Source organism: Megascapheus bottae, chromosome 11 (assembly GCF_031878675.1).
Source record: "Megascapheus bottae isolate mThoBot1 chromosome 11, mThoBot2.hap1, whole genome shotgun sequence".
Lineage (NCBI taxonomy): Eukaryota > Metazoa > Chordata > Mammalia > Rodentia > Geomyidae > Megascapheus > Megascapheus bottae.
Window position 1 is genome coordinate 8,494,760 of NC_143519.1, and position 18,847 is coordinate 8,513,606.

The 18,847-nt window shown below is 38.1% G+C and overlaps 1 protein-coding gene across 3 annotated transcripts in view; it reads right to left on the reverse strand.

Annotated features, from left to right (window-relative positions):
• The window catches only part of Pcca (propionyl-CoA carboxylase subunit alpha), a 274,525-nt gene that overhangs the window by 87,256 nt on the left and 168,422 nt on the right, over window positions 1–18,847 (reverse strand). For all 3 annotated transcript variants that reach the window (XM_090341922.1, XM_090341920.1, XM_090341919.1), the window contains one exon: window positions 13,353–13,455. In XM_090341922.1, coding sequence (XP_090198048.1) covers window positions 13,353–13,455 — 103 coding nt within the window. The remainder of the gene's footprint in view (window positions 1–13,352; window positions 13,456–18,847) is intronic.

Sequence of the window (18,847 nt, forward strand, 5' to 3'; positions counted from 1 at the left end):
GTATCTGTGTTTTAGAAACCATCATTTTAAAAGAATTCATGGCAAGATGAGAAAGTATAGTTATAGCTCCCACACAAGCAGAAATATAAATCTGAAATGCTAAATTCTTGGACGAAATATTGAAACAAGACACCAGAAGAATTTGTGGGATCCATCTTTCTCCATGTAAGCTCTGGCTTTGGAACAATTTTAAGCTTCAGCGATCTAAATTAACTTTGTCTTTCCTCAAAGGCAAAGAGTAATAAGAAGTTTAAGGGTAGCTTTTAGGATTCTTATTAAAAAAAAGAAATGGAGGTAAGAGCAAAGAAACTTAAGAGATGCGAACCTGTGACCATGTGTGAATGGCTCCCCAACCCCCGAAGCAATCCACCCTGAACACAATGAGTGAACAGAATTCTGGGACAGATCACAGCCCCCTGAAATGTAATTAGAATTGTGGGCACAGAAGATAAAAGCTGCCTTGATGATGGAGCGTGCCAAACCATAGACACACTCACTAGAAAAGAGAAGAAAGACTATTACTGGCAGTGTAAATTCAAGTAGCTGTTCTAATGAAATGTGAAGGCTTGGGGAAAATTTAAAAATAGTGGAGTGTATTTTTAAGAGCATACTTTTCTATAAAGAATATACATTCATTCTTTCAACATATTTACTGAAAACCATGTAAATCTAACCACAATTACTGTCAGTCAAACATTCTTATTGATTCACTTCTGAAACAAACCACCACTGAGTTATATTTTCACTTACTGGTTTTTACCATATATGGACATTCAAATTTGGGGTGGAAGGAATTATTCCACAAGGTTATGCCCATATTTTGGGTTCATACTTCTCAGAAGCAAGATATGTAAATACATAGCTGTTATAACTGCCTAACAAGAAAGATCTATTCTACAGATCTCTGAATGCCAATAACCAGATTGGTACAAAAGGAACCTGGGTAAGGCAGCTATGTTTGCTTAATAATAACAGTTGTATAAACATAAGGTCTTCTCAGTTAAAGGGAAACCAACATCAAAAAGCAGTAAAACATAGAACCCTAAACCCCTCTTTCTTTGAAGAAACCCGTTTGAAGAGAGGTGTTTCTAGTTATGGGTGAATGAAATGAGAATTCAGCTGCAACAAACGGACATCCAGTCCTATGAAGGACTAATTAAATCCATCTGAGATGCTGCATCTCAAACTGCCTCACACATTTCAAAGGAAAGCACTCGTCTGCCTTTTGCGAAGACATCAAAACATCCCGTTGCAGATGATGCACATGGACGCTCTACAGCAATGTTATTTTTATGAACTACAAAGCTCTATAAAATGAATGTCAAGAGTTTACACTATTTCACTACTGAAAAATCAGAGTTACGATTGAACATATCTATCATTGCTCTGGTCTGTAGTCATAGATCTTTCACAGGTCTTGTCAACAACCACTACCTCTCTCCTGTTCCCCCCCCCACAAAAAAAAAAACAGAAAGGAGTTGTATCATATTTAAATGGCTTCATACATTTGTTAGATATATGTGGTTAAAAATCATTTTTAAAATTAGCCATAGTTATAGCTACCATTTTCTTCGGATAATACATAAAACTGGCATTTTAATGTTAAGACTTTGGTGGCTAAGAAAAGCCAGTAGAAGAAATTGAGGACTTTAAAAAACACTGGTTTAACAAAAATATCCCATGCCACACCTATTGCTTGGTCTATGAAGTGGTAGAAGAAATCTAGACTGGAAATCTAGAATATAGAATACTGTCCCAAGAGAATAAATTTAATGTCAATTCTCTCAAGGCTCTGTAAATCTATCATTTGCCTCACTGAACAATATAATCATATCAAGAAATCACAATTTTTCCTTAAGGAACACAATTATTAGATGTGGCAATAGGTGAAAAGCTTCTTAAATAGGAGAAATACCCTCCTGAAAACAGAGATAAAAACCCCTAATCATGTAAATTACTCAGTCTTTTAATTCCAGTATGTTCTTTACTATTAAGTTAGGAGATGGTTTAAGGAAAAAGCCAAATCCCCACAATCAAGGTTTCTTTTCTTCAAATGTAAATTCATGAAAACACTAAATAGATTTGCTTGAAGTACAACTTAGTTACTTGCATAATGGAGACAGGTGAGCTACCCTCTTGGGTTTTTCTGTTTTGTTTTGTTTGGGGGGGGGTCTGGACCTGAGCACTGTCCCTAAGCTCTTCAGCTCAAAGTTGAAGAGTACTAGCTCAAGCCTAGTACTCTACCACTTTGAGCCACAGCACTACTTCCAGTTTTCTAGTGGTTAATTCTAGTAGTTAATTTCACAGACTTTTGTGCCCAGGCTGGCCAAAGTCTGTGAGCATCAGATCTCAGCCTTCTGAGTAGCTATGACTACATGAGCCACTGGCACCAGATGTGCTACTCTCTTTTTCACTTCTTCTGCCCTAAGAAAATTTAGAGCATTTCATGACGGTTTAGATTTAATGTGCTCCAACTCAGATTTTAGGGCAGAAGAAATTATGCAGAGAGTAAGTTAGAGTGCTGCATTACTGAGAGAGAAAAATTATAGTAAAAAGTAGTGTAGTTTGTTTTTGTTTTTGTTTTTTGCCAGTCCCGGAGCTTGAATACAGGGACTGAACACTGTCCTTGGGCTTTCTCAAGGCTAGTGCTCCACCACAGTAAGCCATAGAACCACTTCTGGCTTTTTCTACATATGTGGTACCAAGGAATCAAATCCGGTCTTCGTGCATGCTAGACAAGCACTCTTACCACTAGGCCAAACTCCCAGCCCCAAAGAGTAGACTTTTATACATTGATATCATCTTTTTCAAAATATTGTCTGATATTATACAATTAAGACTTCACATTCAGCAACAGAAATTACCCACACAGAGTGCCTATCCCAGTAACTTAAAAATGATACTTTCAGTAAAAGTATATATTCAAAGTCACAAGTATTGATTATAATGACATATTTTAAACAAAGCATAAAGACTAAGGCTGTAGCTTAGTGGTAGAGTGCCTGTGTAGTATACAAGCTTCTGGATTTCATCCCTAGCACAGCAAAGCAATAAAATAAAGTACAAAAATTAAAATAGCTGAATAAAAATCAAATTTAAAATGCCCTACTAAATTGAAAATTGCAAGGACTGTATAACATATACAATTACAGTTTTAACATGCACTTGGTATTGACTTTATTAATCATCTGTAAGCAAATTAGTGAAATATACAATATGTGTAAATAGAAACAGCTGTAAAAGCTATTACAAGTTCTAGAAATCACTCTACAGTGGGGAAAGAAGAAATTCCAGGACCAATTATCCACCTTCCCCGCTCCAAATATGCTCTTGGCATACAGATTTAAGTAAAAAAATGGCAGACACCCGCAGGATTCTCTGACCTTCCCTGAAGGTCATAACCCTCCATCCAAGAGGTAGCATCACTGATGCTCCCTTGCAAAGGAGCATGTTTGTTGTTGAAGATGGAAGGATGGTCAGACGAAATGTACAGGCCTCACTAGCCATTCCTGTTCACCACCCCTAGCTCATCCTTTTTGTTGTTGTTGTTTGTTTTTTGGTGTGTCTTTTCTCTCTCTCTCTCTTTTTTTTTTGGGTACTGGGGATCGAACCCAGGATGTTGCACTTACTAGGCACGTGCTTTGCCACTGAGCTATGTCCCAGCCCCCTTAGCTTATCCTTATCTGCCCAAACACATCTTCCAGAACTCTACTCCTTATCCATAAACCCAGGGTTAACTGTTTCTTCCTAGAACGGTAAAAGATACATTAAACAAATGTATCTGTTTCTCACTTGACAATTTCTTTTTCTTTCTTTCTTTCTTTTTTTGCCAGTCCTGGTCTTGGGCTCAGGGCCTGAGCACTTGTTCTTGGGTTTTTTCAAGGCTGGAGCTCTACTACTTTAGCCACAGCACCACATCTGGCTTTTTCCTATGTATGCGGTACTGAAGAATTGAAACTGGGTCTTCATGCATGCTAGGCAAACACTCTACCACTAGGCCAAACCCACGCCTGGACAATTTCTTTTTTTTTACAGGGCTCTCAGTTGAGAGTTTAGAAGATCAGAAGAGATAGAATCTTTACTCCCCTACAAAAGACTATACAAAAACTTAAGATAGACAGGTGATCCATACAGATGGGCTAACTGCCCTTCTGTTGCAAAATATGCTACATTAACACAAAGCCATTATGCCTATGTTGTACAGTTTCCACTGCTGATTAATTTCTTGTTGTTGTTCAAGACATTGTATTTCTAGGTCAAAATATATAATTTGAGCTTGATCTTTCGTTAATCACAAAATGAAAGTAATCAGCTTAAAATAACGGTCTCCCAATCCGACTTATGAGAGACTGAAATCACATTCTCAATGAAAATCAGGTGCATTTTAAATTTCTATTCTTGGTGCTTTAAAAAAAATTCTGAAAATGTGTTAAATTAGCATTTTATCTCTTCCCAAGAATATAAGGAAATGTGAGATAACACAAGGTTTATGTATGATAAAATGATTTTATTAAGTACATACATTATTCATTTAAACATTCAATTTTATTTGTACTCAACAGTGATGAAATTGCTCTCTGTTGGTTTTGCTAAAGCCAACCAATGGATACATCTGAGTTTTTATTTAATGTGACCTCTCAATATTTACTGGCCCCACTAATGTCATGTGGTTAAAATAGTCCCTCCCTTCACATTCTGAGATTTTGCAGAATTCTGGATGTGGGAGTCAGGAACCACAGTTGGATTCCTGGGTCTCAGTTTCCACTTGGCTACTAGCTGTGTGACTTTGGGAAAAGGGATTAATCATTGTATGCTTCTGTTTCTTCGCATTTAAAATGAGAATAATAATAGCACTTAGGCTTTCTTTGCATTTAGGCATAAAGATTAAAGGATATATATATATGCACATACATATATATAGTGACTATAAATACTAAATGGCATATTGTATGTGTCGTAGTGTTAAATATATATTAGTTACTATTATTACAGTTCAGTTGATGCTGGTTCTGTTATCTGTCTACATCTCTAGCTGATTCTGCTTGTAAACGTCTCTTACCCTGATCTGCTTTTGTCCATTGTCAAAGCACCCACAGTCAAGGTTTACTCAGCTGTTGCCATAGCCTCCTGCAAGTCTCCTCAATCCCATCTTGCTTCAGTGACTGCTTCTCCAGAAGTGGCCAGGGTCATAGCAGTCTTCCTAAATGCACCCTGGCGCATAGCTTGCAGGAAGGCCCATGGCTCTGCTGCCCTCCAGATCTACTCCGGTCATGCTCACTCGCAGGGCTGTCCAGCTTTCCTCCACACCCCACCACTCGTTGACCTTCTCCCTGCCTGCCTCCAGTTTCCAACATGACCTTGTCCATTTTCCAACATATCAGAGGCCTTGTACTTTCTATCCATGCTTTCAAAACTCTGACTCTGTCTTTACCTCCACCCCACTTCACTAGCTCTTAGCTTGATGGCTTCCTTCCTAAAGCCTCCATCAACCATCTCCAAGTCCAGGTTTGGAGCATCCATACTTGTTCTCCATGTCATCTCCTCTCCCGGTTACCATGCACTTGTCTTGCCTTACAGACACAGCTTTTGCACTTGTTATCCTCAATGAATGACAGGCTATGAAAAGTAAGGTGTATCCTCAACACACTCTGCGAGTGTGAACCCAGGGTCTCACACTTGGCAGACGGGCATTCTACCTCTTAAGCCACATCCTCAGCCTTTCTTATGCTTTAGTTATTTTTCAGATAGGATCTCACAGTTTTCCTCTAGAGCTGACTTCAGAACATAGAGTTCCTATTGTAATTCCTCCTGCATAGGTAGGATTACAGATACAGGCGGCCATATTTGGCTATTTCTTTTTTAGGAGGGAGACTGGGGGATAAAGGGGTTTGTTTACTTTTTGCCCAAGAGTCTCAATTTCCATTCTAGATCACAGACATGATAACAGACAGAAGCCACCAGCTGGGTCTCTGTTCTCGTTCTTGATTACCACCGTTTCTCTAAAAACTGTGTCATAGGACATACTCAATGAATGGCCATTAAATTACATTATATAAATAAATGCACAATGACTATACATATGTAAAAAAATCACTAAATGGCTGAGTCACTCATCAAATATTTTAGCAGATGGCTTCACTGCTCATTTTTAGATAAGTTTGAAGGGCTACTATCATAACAAAATTAATATTTTGATGTAGAAATTTGGCCAATACCTATAGTACACTATTGGACTATAACATCTATTATACCAAAGATTACAAAACTGGACTGAACTAAAGCGGAACATCTGGTGTCAACATTAAACATTTTATCTTAAAATTCAGAAATCAGAGAATATGCTTTAAAAAAAACACTTGAAGATTTAATTATAGTATTTGCCAACTCTAATACCATAACAACCAATCTCATCATTTCATACATTTTATTTCTCAAGAAACTCAATTTTACAACTTACTTTTGTTCTTCACTTAGCATCATAGCAAGCTGTGTGGCTCTTGAGCACAACATGCCAGAGCCCTTTGAGAGGGTACAGGTGCAGCTGTACACCCAATTAGATGGGCAATTTTCCAGATTATGTAGGCAGGATCCTCACATTTTTATGAAATTTCTGTCCTATGGTTCAAAAGTGAGTCCAACTCCCACTGAAAAGACTGAATTTAAAAGTCAACATATCAAGCTGTGCATGGTTACTCTTCAGGCATGATTTTTCTACAGCCTTGTTTACTAGACCCCCTTCTATCTCCTCCCAAGCTGATTTGCATGCATGTACTGTAAAGGGCCATTCTGCAGCTCCAGGTGGGGAAGTTACTTTTAGTCTTTTAGGATGAATCATTGGTTCTCTAAAACATCACCAGTGATGTTAGAATGCAGATATTAAGAATTCTGGGACCCTAAGCAAAACTCTGGACTGAGTTCACAATATTTCATTTAGAAAAATGTATATACCTCTTCACTCTTCATAGTCACTGTTCTGAGTGGTTTACACACCTCAATAAAGAAAAGCAGAAGGCTTTGGAAGAATTACTTTATCTTGTTCACATTCAACTTCCTCACTCATTTTTTTTTCTTCAAATGGAAATTTTTATCAATAAAATGAATATTCTTTGTGTGTGTGTGTGTGTGTGTGTGTGTGTGTGTGTGTGTGTGTGTGTCTGCCTGTGCATGCTAGTGAACTCAAGGCTTAGGGGGTCTCCCTTAACTTTCTTGCTCAAGGCTGGTGCTCTACCACTTGAGCCACGGCTCCACTGCTGGCTTTTTCGTGGTTAATTGGCCATAACAGGATCAAGGACGTTCCTGACTGGGATGGCTTTCAGCTGTGACTCTCTGATATCAACGTCCGAGTAGCTAGGATTACAGGCCTGAGCCATCAGCCCCTACCTAAAATAAGTGTGTGAGTGTATGTTTTCTTTATAAAACTCCACTGACAAATATTTTCTCTCAAATGCGACTTTCTTTCATTTTTTTATTGTAGGGGTAATGTAGAGAGGGGTTATAGTTACATTCACCAGGTTTTTTCATTTTTTTGTTTAGCAAACTTTTTTTTAAAAAGTCAGTGTATTCATAAATAAAAAAATTATCTGACAAGAGAAATAGTTTACATGAGGATAACATTTAACTGTCAAAAGAAAAAAATGTGAAAATCTTCTGACAAATCATATAAATTTAAAACATTTACCTCAACTTTCCATACCTATTATGTCATGAAAGTCAATTTCTAAATAGGATAATTATAAATTCTGTATTATAAATTACTGTATGCTAATGATACAGTAATATTCATTTTAAAATGTTCCTTCAAAAATGCTCTTTCCTACCAGGCATGATGGCTCACGCCTATAATCCTAAGCGACTCAAGAGGCTAAGATCTGAGGATCTCACTTGAAAGCAAGCCAGGGCACTAAAGACCGTGAGAGTCTTATCTCCAATTAACCACTAGAACACTGGAAATGGCGCTGTGGCTCAAGGGGTAGTACAGTAGCCTTGAGCTGAAGAGCTCAAGGACAGTGCCCAAGCCCAAAGTCCAAGCCCCATGACCGACGAAAGAAAGAAAGAACGAAAGAAAGGAAGGAAGGAAGGAAGGAAGGAAGGAGGAAAGAAAGAAAGAGGGAGGGAAGGGAGGGAGGGATAGAAAACAGTTCTCTCCTATCTGCTTCAGTACCCATCAGGTACAGATGATTTTAAAAGTTCAGAAGTAGATATATATGTAATAGTTAATAGTTAATAGTCATTTGCTAATGTCCTTTTCTTTTTTTTTTTTTTTTTTTTTTTGCCAGTCCTGGGCTTGAGCTCAGGGCCTGAGCACTGTCCTTGGACTTTCTCAAGGCTAGAGCTCTACCTCTTGAGCCTCAGCACCACTTCTGGCTTTTATCTATGTATGTGGTACCAAGGAATCGAACCCGGGTCTTCATGCATGCTAGGCAAGCACTTTAACCACTAGGCCAAACTCCCCGCCCCGCTAATGTCCTTTTCATTTTTAAGAACAAGAGCCTGGACAAGCGCTGATGGCTCATGCCCACAATCCTATTGCTACTCAGGAGGCTGAGATCTGAGGATAACAGCTCAAAGCCAGCCCGGTCAAGAAAGTCCATGAGACACTTATCTCCAATTAACCACCAGAAAACTTGAAGTGGCGCTGTGGCTCAAAGTGGTAGAACACTAGCCTTGAGCCCACACCCAGAGTTCAAGCCTCACAACCAAAAAAAAGAACAGGAGTCTAGTCTAAAACCTGACATTACAAACAAAAAGATGGTTATTACTCACTATTTAAAAAAAAATACTACATGTCTTACATACCTGTAATTATAGTAAGCTATGATTTTGCATTTTTATTAGTGTTGTAATAATATAAAACGAACAAAGATTGTGGTTTAAATGCACATATACACTCTTGTTAAAATAAAATTAAGATTATATTAGAGAACACAAAGAAACTAAAGTTTTGTGAATAAGATTTCTTACTGTTATATTATACATTTATTCAGTTTAAAATAAAAATAATTTTTTAATAAAATAAAGAAGGCAGGGGCATGGCATAGTAGTCAAGTGCTTGCCTAGCATGCACAAAGCCCTGGGTTTGATTCCTCAGTACCACATACATAGCCAGACTTGGCACTGTGGCTCAAGTGGTAGAGCATTAGCCTTGAGAAAACCCAATGACAGTGCCCAAGCCCTGAGTTCAAGCCCCAGGTCTGGCAAAAAAAATAAAATAAAATAAAGTATGTCGTAAAAATAAAATTGGTATGCAAATACTTAAACAGCTATACTTAAAAATAAATAATTACAATATTCTTCAAACATCAAAAGAAACTATGGTGAAATGTTTTATTAGTTAAGAAATCTCCAACAACGGGCCGGGAGTTTGGCCTAGTGGTTAAAGTGCTTGCCTAGCATGCATGAAGACCGGGTTCGATTCCTCGGTACCACATACATAGAAAAAAGCCGGAAGTGGTACTGAGGCTCAAGTGGTACTGAGGCTCAAGTGGTAGAGCTCTAGCCTTGAGAAAGTCCAAGGACAGTGCTCAGGCCCTGTGCTCAAGCCCAGGACTGGCAAAAAAAAAAAAAAAAAATCTCCAACAAAATACAAGGTTAGGAAAGTGTTAGTTATGTTAGAGAAAGAAAATTTCAAACAATGTGTATATAATTATTTTATTATGCATTCATATGTAATTATTATTTTATTCTGTTTATCACTGTATCATTCTTTGCAAAGAAAAATACAGGGTGGTAATTTCAATGATATGAATACGACACAACTACAACATTTCCCTCCCTCCACCACAGGCATCAAAGATGAGAAAATCTCACATCAACCCAAGTAAGCATTTTTAGATAATGAAAGTACAAATTATTTTAGCCACAAAGTTCTGTCTGTCTCTCCATCTCAAACCTTATGAGGACCAAAAAAGTTATAAGTACTTTAATAAAACTGTGAAATCATGACTAAAAAAATAGTTTCTGAGTTTTTTTTTTACTAATTTGAAAACCACAGGAAATAGCAGGATTTTTCTAAATATGGTGGGGAGTGTGGTATTGGTGGTCAAACATAGGGGTTCACATGCATGTTAAGGTAGTGTTCTACTACTGAGCTACATTTCAGGGCCAAGATCTTTTTTTTTTTTTTTTTTTTTTGCCAGTCCTGGGCTTGAGCTCAGGGCCTGAGCACTGTCCTTGGACTTTCTCAAGGCTAGAGCTCTACCTCTTGAGCCTCAGCACCACTTCCGGCTTTTTTCTATGTATGTGGTACCGAGGAATCGAACCCGGTCTTCATGCATGCTAGGCAAGCACTTTAACCACTAGGCCAAACTCCCGGCCCCCAGGGCCAAGATCTTAAAAATATTGTGCAACAGCTGCTCACACCCAGTATCTTTGTCTATGCAAAGTTAACACTGGGATTTTCGTAATAATTATACTGAATTTATACATTGCTCTAGATTGTACTGAATCCATAACCAATTGAATTTGACTCTTTTATCCCCAACATGAGATTTCTTTCTATTTATTTGTGCCTTTTTTAATGCTTTTATTCTGTGGTGGTATTTTACGTTTCCCTTTAGAAGAGTTTTGCCTCCTTTAGTCCTAACGTTTTTGTGGTAGCGGGGATTACATCCAAGGCATCATGCTAAGTACATACTCTGCCACTGAGCTGTGTGTCTCCTATCCCATATTCCTATTTTATTCTTCATGGTGTAACGGTAAACAGAACTGCTCTTGTTTTGTGTATTCTGTAGATGTACATAAGCGACATTAAGTAGTATGTTTAGTTGTGTGAACTTCTCTCAGGTTGGCCTGGAACTATGACCTCCAAATCTCAGTCACTCACATAATTTGGGATGACAGACTGTGCCCCCCAAAAAGTTGGGAAGGTTTGAAAATTTCTACTTGACTTTAAACTAAGATCCACCTGATTGCAACATCCCAAATAGCTAGAATTACACCAGCACCTGGCTATTCTTATTTTAATAGCAGATCTATTCAGAAGATCTGCACCTTGGCTATATTTTCCTCATTTAAATTATCTCATATTTTAAAGCTTCTAAAAAATACTCTTAAGTGGTTTGCTTGAACCTTACTCTGACTTTGCTTATACTATCCGTGAAGTCCTTACTCCACATCTAGACTATCACTCTAAGATAATTTTTTCCTTGATGTGTTCGTAGGTATCTTAGAAAATGAAGTAAAAATCACAGATTTCCCCTTGATGAAAGCAAAGAGTGGCAATACAACTACTCTCAAACTACAATGCCCTTACTTATCTCAGAGGGCTCAGTCTGCCTCCTTTCATAAGGCCAATCGGAAACATTCCCTGGAAAAAAGACTACCAAATACTGGTATCAGGGTGGGTACTTTCTAGAGGAAATTTAAATGCACTAATTTCAAATCCAATGAGGCAGGAGCTAATTTTATTTTATTTATTATTATTATTTTTTGCCAGTCATGGGGCTTGAACTTAGGGCCTGAGCACTGTCCTTGGACTTTTCTCAAAGCTCAAGCTCTACCACTTGAGCCACAGCACCACTTTCATCTTTTTTCTTTTTTTCCCCATATATTTTTTTATTGTAATTAAACAGAAGGGTTACATTATATTCACCAGATAGAAGGTGCGTTACTTCATAAACATTAATACCCTTTCTCCTATCTTGGTCCCCATTTCCCTCCCTCTATCACCACCCTCACCTTGTTTTCCCCCCTCACTATCTGATTTCAAACAACCAAATATGCCTATATACAATATATCAGATAACAAGGTGAAATACTGTAACAATATGAGATAACCAAGGCACTTCCATCTTTTTTCTATGTATGTAGTACCGAGGAATTGAACCTAGGCCTTCATGCATGCTAGGCAAGCACTCTACCACTAGGCCAAACTCTCGTTCCAGGAGCTAACTTTATAGGGAAAACATTCAAGAGACAGGATTAAGTAGTTAGACCATGGAATTAAAGCCAGTCACAAAGAAGTTACCACCCTAACAAATTATTGGATAGTTGTCTAAGGCAAGCTATTGCTTTAAAAAAAAAATCACTGAGTTAATTACCAGATTTCAGGAAAGCCAGATTTTAGTGACTCTATATGAAACTAAAAATTATGCTGAAATCTACATTTTTTTGGTAAAGTTAACCTACCCCAGGAAGACACTCCACCTTAACAGTAATATCTGCTACTCAATTTATATCACTTACTGCTTATCCTGATAGACGGTAAATATCCACTTGGGAAACTATTTTTAAAATATATCACAGGGACAGAAGAAATGTGAAGGATCACGAAAGATTCCATACAGTAAACTTTTTAACTCCATCACAGCTATCATTCATAAGAGAGTTGATTGAAATATGTTTCAGTAAATATTTTTCAGTAAGTATAGCAATTGTGCAGATCTTCAATAAACAAGGCATTTTGACTTATAAAATGAATCAAAGTATCAAGAAACTCAAAGACAGTACTCTTAATCAGTAAGTTGATCTTATTGATTTATGAGTCTGACTACTACACAAGGATATTAGCTTCTCCAGAGAAACAGCCCAGCTCTTATCTGGCATAGTAGTCAAGCAGTAAATATCTACTGAATTAATGGATCCCCAATAATTCCGAACAAGAATAATTCTTGTTCTTACTAAGAACAAGAAAATACCACAACCATCAAGCCTCATCAGTTTTTAAAGTAAAATCATATTATTTTGACTTTCAAATACTGTTTAGTATTCTGATTAAAAGGTCATTGTGTCTGCAACACAAAATGATATTTTGGTGAAACTTAACCAGGAAAAAAGAATGGTGAGTAAACACATGCTCATTATATTAACTATCTAGCAGTTCCTTGAGGTTGGGCTAACATACAAAATCATACAAATTAAAATAACTCAATATAATATTTGTCTAGTGATTTCCAAACACTCATACTACTATATAAACACCAAAAATCTTACTGATTGTAGATTAGTGTAGGCCCTGGCACAAGTGTGAAGTTCTTCAAAGAAAATGTCCACAAAGGTAAATGTACCCTCAAGAGCAATACACAACAGGAAATGTGAAGACAAAGGTCTTCTCTCACAGCTGTTACACATTTAAAATTATAACTAAAGATGTTCTCCATAGCAAAGATGAAAATATTGGTTTTTAATAAACATGTAACAAAAATTAATATCAGGAAGTAGGTTTAGAATGTGGCTAGATGTAGGAATGGGTTTCCTGATTAGCTTAAGAATACATTCAAACTCCTAGATAAAAAAGTAGAAGAAAATACACAGAAAACTGTACATTCAAATGAAATGGTCACTGAGTAGGTTAGGAATGGTTTTAAGAATTCAAAGATAACATCAGCATCACTAAGAAAAAAAATAAAACTCACAGAGAAGGTTGACCCACTGCTGGATGCTAGAGCAGCATGTTGTTCATCATGGAGTTTTATCCAAAGCTCCCATTTATCGATATCTGATTTCATAACAGGCACTCTAGAGTAGAAAGAAAATAAAGAGTTAAGAATTTTATAATAGTTGTGATGAGCTAATTTTCCTTTAATAGCAAGTGTGTGGAATATAATTGCTGAAGGATGTATTTCAGAACATTTTATTTTAAAAATACCCTACTCTTGGAATGGGGTGGTGAGGGAGAAGCTGTCAGATTTAAACCCAAGAAATTTAAAAAACAGGCCCACCAAGAAGCAAGCAGCCACTCTGGGATTATCCCAGCACCACCATATCCTTTAAGTATCATTATCTATCTAATAGGAATTTCAGTTGCTTAATTGTGGCAATCTTTTACAAGTTAATCTTCCTTAAACAATAGTAAAACTTACAGTATTTGTTATTATTAAAGGCAACTTCTTAAAAAGAAAATTTATAAGGCTGGAAGCGTGGAAGTACGCTTGCCTAGCATGCATGAAGCCCTGTGTTCAATTCCCCAGTACCACATACACAGAAAAAGTTGGAAGCGGTGCTGTGACTCAAGTGGTAGAGCATTAGCTTTTAAGAAAGCCCAAGGACAGGGGCCGGGAGTTTGGCTTAGTGGTAGAGTGCTTGCCTAGAATGCACGAAGACCTGGGTTCAATTCCTCAGTACCACATATATAGAAAAAGCTGGAAGTGGTGTTGTTGCTCAAGTGGTGGAACTCTAGCCTTGAGAAAGCCTAAGGACAGTGGTCAGGCCCTGAGTACAAGCCCCAGGACTGGCAAAAAAAAAAGAAAAAAAAAAAAAGCCCAACGACAGTGCTCAAGCCCTGAGTTCTAACCCCACAACTAGCAAAAAAGAAAAAAGAAAAAAAAGAAAATTTATAATAACTACTCCTGTACCTTAAACATCAAAGAAATATAATAAATTACCAAGTCAACATGGTTTGGTATACAGAATTACTTGGGTTTCATTTTATTTTATTTTTTTCTGGTCAGCTTGTGGGTCTAGGTGCTATCCCTGAGCTCTTTTTTGCTCTCAATGCTAACCGCATTCTATCAGTTTAAGCCACAGGGACTTTCCTGCTTTAGCTGACTTGGAATGGAGATTCTCAGATCTCAGCTTCCTGAGTAGTTAGGATTACAGGCATGAGCCACCAACACCCAGCTTTCATTTTCTTCTTCTTAGAGACTATAACCATATTTTTTTAAATGTACCACCATATCTTATTTACTTGTAAATTAATATAGATTGTTATTCTATGATGCCAATTGGGAAAAAATTATCATAGTATATTAGCTAGGCTATAAAAACAAGATGCAAATTCAAAAAATACTAAGTGGCTAACACTAAGTTATACAGCATCAATGAAATTGGACAGGGAAGGGGGGAAACCAAGAGGGAGGGTAGGGGGGAGGGTAATGGGGACCAAGACATGTGAAAGGGTATCAATGTATGTGAATTAATGCACCTTCTATCTGACAAATATCATGTAACCCTTTTATTAATTACAATAAAAAATATTTTTAAAAAATGGTCTATGTTCTTTCTAATACTGGTTTTATCAAACATCTAAACTCTAAAGAAGGCTTCTAGCTCTCTGAACAAGGCTATTTTTATCACATAAGTCGTGTGCTATGTATGGTTAGGGTTACAAAACTACAAAATGAGGTCAAAGTTGCCAGAAGACAGTGAAAAGAAACCCAAAACACCCAAACAAATATTTTAGAAAACAAATATGGCCCCCATCTTTTTTTTTTTTTGCCAGTCCTAGTGCTTGAACTTAGGGCCTGAGCACTGTCCTTGGGCTTTCTCAAGGCTAAAGCTCTACCACTGGAGCCACAGCATCACTTCTAGCTTTTTTTCTATGTATGAGGTACAGAGGAATTGAACCCGAGTCTTCATGCATGCTAGGCAAGCACTTTACCACTAAGCCAAACTTCCAGCCCCCATCATTTTTTTTTTTTTTGGTGGGTCATAGGGCTTGAACTCAGCCTGAGCACTGTCCCTGAGCTCTTCAGCTCAAGGCTACTGCCTACCCGTCAGCCAACCCATACTTCCCATTTTCTAGGGGTTAATTGGAGATAAGAGTCTCAGATTCTTTTGTGCCCAGGCTGACTTTGAACCTTGATCCTCAGATCTTAGCCTCCTGAGTAGCTAGGATTACAGGCACAAGCCACCGCGCCCCGCCCCCCATCATTTTTAAAGGAACAAAATGTAATTATTTCAGAATTAAGCTAATGTAAATGCTATTTACAATATTTATGCCTGCTATTATTTACCAATCATTAAATATTATCAGTTTGTGGGATATGTTACATCTTTAACAAGCCAGTTATCATTAAAGTCCTTAAAAGGGAAGCCCTACTTTTTGGATTCAATTTGACTCCTGATTATTCTCTTAAAAGGCCAACCCCTTGGCTAGGCATTAGTGGCTCACACCAGTAATCCTACTCAGCAAGTTAGGACCTGAGGATCCTAACTTTGAAACCAGCGAGGCAGGAAAGTCTGTGAGACTCTTATCTCCAATTAACCAACAAAAAATCCCCACCCCACCCCTACAAAAAAAAATGAAAGTGGAGCTGTGGCTCAAGTGGTAGAGTGCAAGTCGTGAGAAGGGAAAAAAAAAAAAAGCTCTGGAACAAGTCCTGAGTTCAAGTCCAGGGACCAGAACACACAAGCACAAGCCAATTGAGTAGGAGATAAGGACAAGGCACACTGGTTATGAACCCAGGCTCTGCCAACTCACAGAAGTTGGTACAAAACAAACTTCTGCCATCATGATACCAGATCTTTACAGTGAGTCAATTTTCTTGTATATGAAATTAAGGTAATAATGGTAAATAAATTGAGACATATTGAAGATTGAATAATGGACAGGCTAACTTCAGTTCTCTTCTTTCCCTTTATTACTGAAAACAGTTCCTGTACAGTAACTTTGGACTCTCTCTCTATTTCATCTCATATTCTTCAAGGAGGATGCTACCTCTCCCAGAAACTGTCTTCCACTTCACCTGCACTAACTATCATGGCAGTTTTCAACTCTTTCAAGTGACTAGCGAGACCTTTTCATTTTCCTGTGTCCAGAGGAGCTGGGAAGCTGCTGCTCCTGACATCCTGTTCCAAGGCGGGACACATTTTCCCACAGAAAGCGACCCTGCAGATGGTGGCAAGACGAGCTGCCACTCTTCAGGAACTAGCTACTATTTATTTTTCCACTACTTTATTTTGATCCACATCTGTTTCATATATGTTGTAGCTTGCCCCCGGGAGAACCTTATGGAACAGAACAGGCTTCTGAGTGAAAGCCCGAATGTCTATATGTCAGCCCTTAGTCTTCCAACAGTGTACCTGGGAGCACCTTGAGCGTGCTGAATGATATTCCTACACTAGCAAATGGGAAGAAGCACTGAGCAGGTTATGAGAAGCTAGGGAGGCCTCCAGTACCTTCAACATGACACTGTCCTAACAATTTCTTTTAGGGTATTACATTGAGAAAATGTAAGAGAGAGGCTTCACTGTGAAACTAGACCTTGAGATACCAATAAGACGCAAAAGTATGGAATCTCTGCACGAGTCCAGTCTTCCACAAATCAATTTGCCTTCTACCTTTCCATAGCTTTAATTTTGTTTTGAGTGGGGTACCAGTGGCTTTCGCCTGTAATCCCAGCTACTCAGGAGGTTAAGACCTGAAGATCGAGGTACAAAGGAGCCCAGGCAGAAGACTAATTCACCACCAATAAACCAGCAGCAGAGCCGTGGTCAAGTGGTAAAGCAGTAGCCTGAGCATAAAATGCTCAGGCAGAGAGCCCAGGCCCTGAGTTCAATAATAATAATTTAGTCTTGGTATAAATGAAATCAATAGACTGAACATATATTTCAACTAAGGAACAAATATAAACATTCTTTGAGGCAGAAATAGATAATAATAAAGCATAAATGGCAATATTCAACCTGCAAACACATGTGGTCTATTTCTCTATATTACTGTGAGTACATGAATCACTATTTTGCATGACTCATTTCAACAAGCACAATCATGATTGTTACAAAAATCTAAAGTTTTAATTTTTTAAAAAAGAAATTGCATGTGTTCGTGACAAAGTCAGTGGTAGAACACTGGCCTAGGACATGCCAGTTCTGATATCCAGAACTTAAAAAAAAAAAAAAAAAAAAAGCAAAAAAAAAAAGTCGCTGAGCACCAATAGTTCACATCTGTAATCCTAGCTACTCAGGAGACTAAGATCTGATGATCACAATTAGAAGCCAGTCGATGAGCCTCTTATACCTAATTAACTGCCCAAAAGCTGCAAGTGGAGTTACATGTGGGTCAAGTGGTAGAGCACTAGTGTTGAACACAAAAGCTCAGTAACAGCATTCAGGTCCCCTGCATTCTCTAGTTCTAGGACAGCACAGGCACACATGAAAACAGACACAAAGGCAAGTGCATGCGCGCACACACACACACATACACACACACACACACACACACACACACACACACACACAGCGCCAAGGGACGATTGCTATGAACACTGTAAAAACGAGGTAAAAGCCCCTTACTCAGCTCACCACAGCAATGACACAGAGCACCATTCCTCTGTCACAGGGCATCTGCAGTGAAGAAGACTGCCACTGGATCAAAAGGTTCAACCTGAACAACTTAATCTGAAACACTGATATGACAATAAGACTTCAAAAACCACTCAAAACGACAACAACAACAGCAAAGCACAATAAAGAAAACTTCACATAACCAGCAACTCACAAAAAGTCATAGCTCTTACCCAGGCCCGTCCACTTTGATTATCATTCACCAGCCAGAATGAATTTGCTTGACAAAAACCTCACTTTTCTGTATGTTATAGTGAAAAGCTATCAAATAGTGTGGCCAATTTGAATGCTGACACATTTAATTTACCAAAATATTCTATTCTATTTAAAAGCATGCCAAGAATACTAATGTAGAGATATTACTATTATTCTACTATGAAACCATAGATTTAGTCTGACAGCACATTTAGTTAGCAAGTCTTGCAATCATCTTTAAAACATCTTATCAGTTACTCAAAAGCTGGTTTTTGATTGTGCCACTACCTATATGGGTGTGAAATACACAGTTAAAACAATGCTAATGGTCAAAGAATCATCAAAAAAATGCTTCATCATAACTTTCACAGTGGGTGGGCTGTAAAATGATCCCGGATAATATGCTGCATTCCACAGCCACTGAGGTCAGTTCCTGCATACAAATCTTTGCAGGAAGAAAAAGGCCTTCAGAAAGTGGGCCATTCATCTGAACCAAGTTCAGAGAATTTCCAGCATGGTGAAAAGCTATGTTATGCAAGCACATAGATGTATTCAGTGGGGGAGACAGGACCAGCTACATGGAGACTACAAAGGAGCCCTCCCATGGCTCATGAATAAGTCGAGGAAATGATCAGAAAAAAGGGAGAGA